Consider the following 5,850-nt stretch of genomic DNA (forward strand, 5'->3'; position numbering starts at 1 on the left):
TTAAGTGGAGGGGAAATGTTTTGAGAATGATGAGGGCAATGAATGTACAAATGCGCTTTACACAATTGATGTGTGTATGGATGTGATAAGAGTTGTATGAGCCCCTAATAAAATGATTATAAAAATAAGAACCGTGCCTTACTAAAAAGGTACATGATAGTCAAAACTCATTACCACAAAGTCAAGCAATTTAAGCAAACCAAAGATTTCCACAGCCTCAGTTCTAAAGCGTTGCAATCTACTGTCGTTGTCAAGACAGACAAAATTTACTAAACTTTCCCAGCTGCAAAGACTGAATCTTACAGTACGGATTTCTACATAAGAGCATGCATCGTTCCAATGCAATGACCAGACTGAATGTTAAATTTCATTGCTGAATGACAGCTATGCGTTAATATTGGCCATGAGCAGCAGATACTATGAAAATGGACAAATCTGTGACAATCACATTGAAAAATGAATAAATTATTATTCCACTATTTAGAATGAAAAAAACCGGTATTCCTGTATAAGAGGGCTTGAAAAAGTGTGGGAAATTTCCATCATCTCAATTTAATTTTTCACAAACTTGTGAAGCCCACCTCATACTACTGACATCTGTGTAAGCTTTCTGGAAGCAATTTTGCCGTATGTATCAAAAGCCTCAAGTCAACTCTGTCCACCTGACTAGCAATTCTACTATCATATCACAAAGAACACGTAGGTATTGAATGTTCATCCATAAAAACACCAATTTAGAATTATAAAACACTTAAACACCTATAATAAGAGAGCTGACATTAAAATTACATCTATATAATTTATGGTATACCCATTCATCACCATCCAACAAAAGTGATACAGAAAAATATAGCATAAAGTTATTCCAATATTTTAAAACAACATTTTTGAAGAGGGCAACCACATAATCCCATTTTTTAAAGACAGATAATAAGGGGTGACTTTTATTCTGCTCTTTTCCCTTGAAGACTCTTGCTGTTTGGTCTACTCTCCAAAGCCCTTAGCCTCTGAGATCCGCCCCTGCTAGGCTAACCTTGGGCTTTGAACATACTCGCACCAACGCCCGTCTTTGCACAGGGAGAGGAAGCAAGTGTGAGGTTGTTCACAGAACAAACTCACTGCCATCAAGTCCATTTTGACTCACAACAACCCTCCAGGGGAGTTATGAAAATAAGAATATGCTTTATACTACGACCAGGTCTCAATATTTCGTACGTGAAAATTGATCCCATATAATCTCTAACACGTCTATTCTAATTTGGACACTGCTTCTTCAAGACCATTAATTAGCACTTCTGGTAATCTAGAAAGCACTTTCTCATCGATACTAAAAAGAAATATATTTTCTATCTTCTAGATATTTATTTTTTATGTAATCTTCCTAAGTCATCACCTTGAATTCGGTTTGTCCATAGAATTTTTGTAGCCGCAACAAATAGTTTGCGTAAATGGGTACAAGACGGGGACAGCTAAGTACCGACTGAGTCGATACCCACTCCTAGCGACCCTACAGGTCAGGGCAAAACGCGCCGGTGAGTTTCCCAGACTGTAACTCCTTACAGGAGTAAAAAGTCCGGTCTTTCTCACGAGAAGCAGCTGGCAGTTTTGAACTGCCAACTTTGCGGATGGCAGCCACTGTGTAAGCACTACACCACCAGGCCACTGAAGTACGGACACAGCACTCTGAAACGTGACAAGGGTCCATACCAGGGGAGTCAGCTTCACTTCAAGGATGTCCTTCCTGGTTTCCTTCAGGTCGGCCTGGTGGGAAGCAGAGACAGAGCGGCGGGAACTCCTGGGTGGCCGGCCTGGGGACCGGGAGCGTGACCGGGACCGACTCCCTCGGCGGCGAGCAGGCGAGCTGGAGGAAGAGCCACTTTTCCTTTGCCTGAAGGAAGTTAAAGGCTGGAGAGGGGAAGGAAACAGGATGCTTTACCACACGCAGAAGCAGACACAAAGGCAGTGGTGGCTAACCACTAACCCTGAACATCCAGCTGGGAACTGTCACATCTAAGGCCCTCGACCACAGACAGCTACTGAAAAATGTTGCCAAAGGAAGCCTTCTCTCATAAGGCAAATGCAGCCTATTTTTCCAGGAAATGTGTCTAAACCTACTAGCTGCTCATTTTCTTAAAAATGTGTACAAAAAGAGTTGTAATTAATATTGATACAAACTGAAGATAGACAAACCTATTAAAAAATAAAGAGTATTCCATTTCACCTTGAATAAACACAGCAAATGAACCTGAAAACGGGAAAATATGGCAATGTCTTCCCTGCCCTGGCCCACTCCCAATCACCCTCCACTGCTCTTGCTGCCCTAGACCAGGAGCCCACTGCACCCCATGCCAAAGCCTGCCCTTGCCTCTTGGTACCGGCCTCCACTGGAGAATAGGCTTTACATGCTTAACTGGTTACAGACCAAATCAAAAGAATTTTGTGAACCTGAGAAGCAAATGAAAATCAAACTTCAGTGCCCATAAGAAAGTGTTACAGGCACAAGCCTAAGTCCATTCACTCACCCATGAGCGTCGCCGGAGCTGATGCCCTCAACCAGACAGAGCAGAGAACCAGAGACATATATATTAATATATTCACTACCCATCCTCTTATGGAAAAAAAGGCCAATCCTGGTCTATAGGACTCAACATGTAGTCCACAGGTAAATTTGCTACTGAGCCACAGCAAGTACTGAAATTGAGTGTTTAGAAATTCCTAGTATTTTCACAAATATTAAGACAAAGAAACATTATGTCTATTGAATGTGTTATTTGGGGCTCTTATTTTGTGTTCTTCCCCACCCCACTCCCAACAGTAATTCATTTCAATAATTTATAGAAATACTTTTACACCTTGGGGAAGATATTGTAAGATACCAGATAAGTTGACGTCTAGGGCAAGATAGACTTCAATTGATGTCCCCTCCTGGGCATGGAATGTAACCCTTGCATTCCCAGTTCTGGCTCCAGCTGAACCCTCCTGGCTGGGGCCATCACCCTTCCCCCACATATACCTCATTCTTGCATTGGTCTAACTGCGGCCTTGCCAGCCTACTAGTGTCCCCCACCACCACCACCACCACCCCACCCCCCAAGCCTGGGGCTTACTGCCCTCTGTTCAATCAGCTTTTCACAACCTGAGTCTTTTCTACTGGTCCTCAGTACTGAGGTCAAGTGTCTGGAAAGCCTGCTATAAAAACCCACTCTCCTTCCTCCTCCTGACCCTCCCCCACTCCATTCTCAGAATGAACTACCCCAAAATACCAAACTCACTGGCATCGAATCGATTCTAACTTACAGAAACCGTAAACTTCACAGCAGTAGAAAGCCTCATCTCTCTCCTTTATAGAGAGTACTAAGGAAGCCCTGGTTGTTAGTGGTTACACAGGTTACAATCCACAAGGTCCGCAGTTCAAAACCACCAGTCGCTTCCAGGGAGAAAGACAGGGCACTTTCTACTCCTGTAAACAGTGACAGTCTAGGACACTCGTGGGGGCAATTCTACCCTGCTGTTTAGGGGCAATGACTCAATGGCAGTGATTTTGGTGTACTAGGCGCAGGTAAATAACCAGTGTTAAAGCCTGTCCTCATTAGACTGTGAGAGTCTTGGGAACAAGAGACGATGCCTCATCAGCACTTTCCCAGAGCCGAAAGTCAAAAGCCGTACCTAGCACAGCGTAGGAAGGGGGACTCTGCCTCCCAACAGAGCCAGAACCATGACCACCTGGGCGTTAACACCACGCAGGGGCCAATACCTGAGTACACAGCCTGGCAAGGCAAAGTGGCTCTTACCTTGATGTCATTCTCTTTCAACTCCAGTTCTGTCCCATCTTTGTACTTCACGGTGTACAGCTGAGAGCTGCTGTCATGGCTCATAATTTCTACTTCATAATACAGTGAACTCCCAGGCCACCGGCCTCGCACCACTTCACCATCAGCAAATTTCCTCGGCATTTTCTAAAACTGATCTGGACCGTTCAAAAGAAGAAAATGTGCAGTCAGTGCATACACTGTGACATTGGTCTTTCACAGGTTAAAGGCTAACGTACAATTTTCCAAAAGGTTAAATTGGTTAAGACTTCAGGGCCAAACAGTCCTGGGAGAGGGGAGGGGCACACATTTTAAAGACGTGCGCTTAAGAAACTGAAGCTTAAAGACACGAACTGTTTTGTCCATGGTATGTAAACAGACAGCATAAAATGGCAGCATCAGAATAATACAGAGATTGTTCCTCCTGCTGTGTCACACCGCGTATGGAGTCCCCTGACAGGGGAGGGTTTAACTGCTGTGGGCCATGTAAGTGGCACCAGTGAGTAATTCCCACACACCCAGGCACCAAAATGCTACCCACTTGACTATGTTTCCTCTAATCAAAAATCAGAACACCAGCCTGAGAGCAGAACTAGATGGTGCCCGGCTGCCACGGCTGCCCACTCTGAAAGGGGCCACAACAGAAGGTCCTGGACAGAGTGGGGAAGCAAATGGCAACATCAGAAAACAGCCAGGCTCGTGTGTCTGCCTGAGGCTGGTGTGACCCCTGAGACTGAGCCCCTGAGTCACCCCTCACTCCTGGAACTGAACTCACTCACTCCCATGGCTCAGTTCTCAGCCAAACAATACGCAGGCCTCTGGGGTGAGAAATAACGGCTAGAACCACCAACCACAGGAGATCAGAGGGGAGACAGCGCTGAATGGAGCAAGGGGCGGTGAAAATGGTTAGCACCGTAACAAGTGGGAAGGGGACTGTTACTTTGCAGGGAGTACAATCAATGTCCCAGGACAAAACATATATGAATTTTTGAATGAAAACCTAATTTGCTCTGTACGCTGCCACTCAAATCACAATAAAAAGTTAAATATAAACCAGAATATAGCTTCTGATCTGTAAATCTGCACAGTCTGACAAAGTCTTTGAAAACACATTAAAGTGTATTAACAATCACTTACATTGGGAACTATTAAGTCTGTGAAACAAAGAAAATAAAAAACGCTTCATCATCAACACTGTAACCCTACTAATGTGGAAAACCATTGCAAACCTTCAATGAACAACAAAATGTAAGGTTCTGAAATAAACATCTGCAATTCTTATGCTCAAGTAGGCACCTGCCTGGACTGGCAGATATCAACCCTCCTCTCACAAGCCTGCCCCATTCACAACATTCTTCTCCACTCAGCCAAAGCCTGGCCAGGGAAGAAGCGTTTCGGTTTTGTTTTTTGTAAACAGCACTATCAGAAGCCACAAGGTATCTGCAAGAGGCCCACTTTAAGCAGGACCTGTGTGTCCTCCCCTCCCCCCACCCTTTTTCAATGACATTTGGGCACTTCCAGCATCTATGTAATTTCTGCACACCAGATCCCCATTTATACACACACACACACACACACACACACACACACACACAAGCACCTCAGGCCTTGTGCAACACAAAGACAACTCTCTGGGGCAGACTACAGGGCTGTGACACATTCTAGTCACCTTCAGCTCACCAATTAAGCCAGTCCCAACATATCACCCAAACATACAGGAGCCTTCTTCTGTGGCTGCCCAGAGCGGAATCTACAGCAGCAGCAAGGAAAGAGGAACTTGTGAAGCCCATGGAATTAAGAAAGAATAACGTGGCAATACCCACCACTCAGAGAAAAGTCTTCCTTAGGCCCCACAATACTTCACTGTGAATCACCGGAGAAAATGCTTAATGAACATCACTTGTTTGGATAGATGGCTGGCAAGTTGGTAGATGAAAGGAAATACAAGTACTTATCCGGTGATTAGAGGATGTCAATTTACACATTAGGTGTAAATTCCCAGTACCATCTGAAATAGCATTACAGAGGTAATGAATGGGTT

At 44.5% G+C, this 5,850-nt stretch overlaps 1 protein-coding gene across 1 annotated transcript in view; it reads right to left on the minus strand.

Moving 5' to 3' along the window:
* The window catches only part of LBR (lamin B receptor), a 25,228-nt gene extending 21,259 nt beyond the window's left edge, over positions 1–3,969 (minus strand). Inside the window, exons 1-2 of the mRNA XM_045298169.1 lie at positions 3,792–3,969; positions 1,708–1,905 (exon numbers count right to left, since the gene is read on the minus strand). Of these exons, the coding sequence (XP_045154104.1) occupies positions 1,708–1,905; positions 3,792–3,953 (360 nt within the window). The 5' untranslated portion in view covers positions 3,954–3,969. The remainder of the gene's footprint in view (positions 1–1,707; positions 1,906–3,791) is intronic.
* Positions 3,970–5,850: the final 1,881 nt, after the last annotated feature.

This window comes from Echinops telfairi, unplaced genomic scaffold, assembly GCF_000313985.2.
Source record: "Echinops telfairi isolate 266 unplaced genomic scaffold, ASM31398v2 ScPeMD7_7424;HRSCAF=8462, whole genome shotgun sequence".
In the NCBI taxonomy this organism is placed as follows: domain Eukaryota; kingdom Metazoa; phylum Chordata; class Mammalia; order Afrosoricida; family Tenrecidae; genus Echinops; species Echinops telfairi.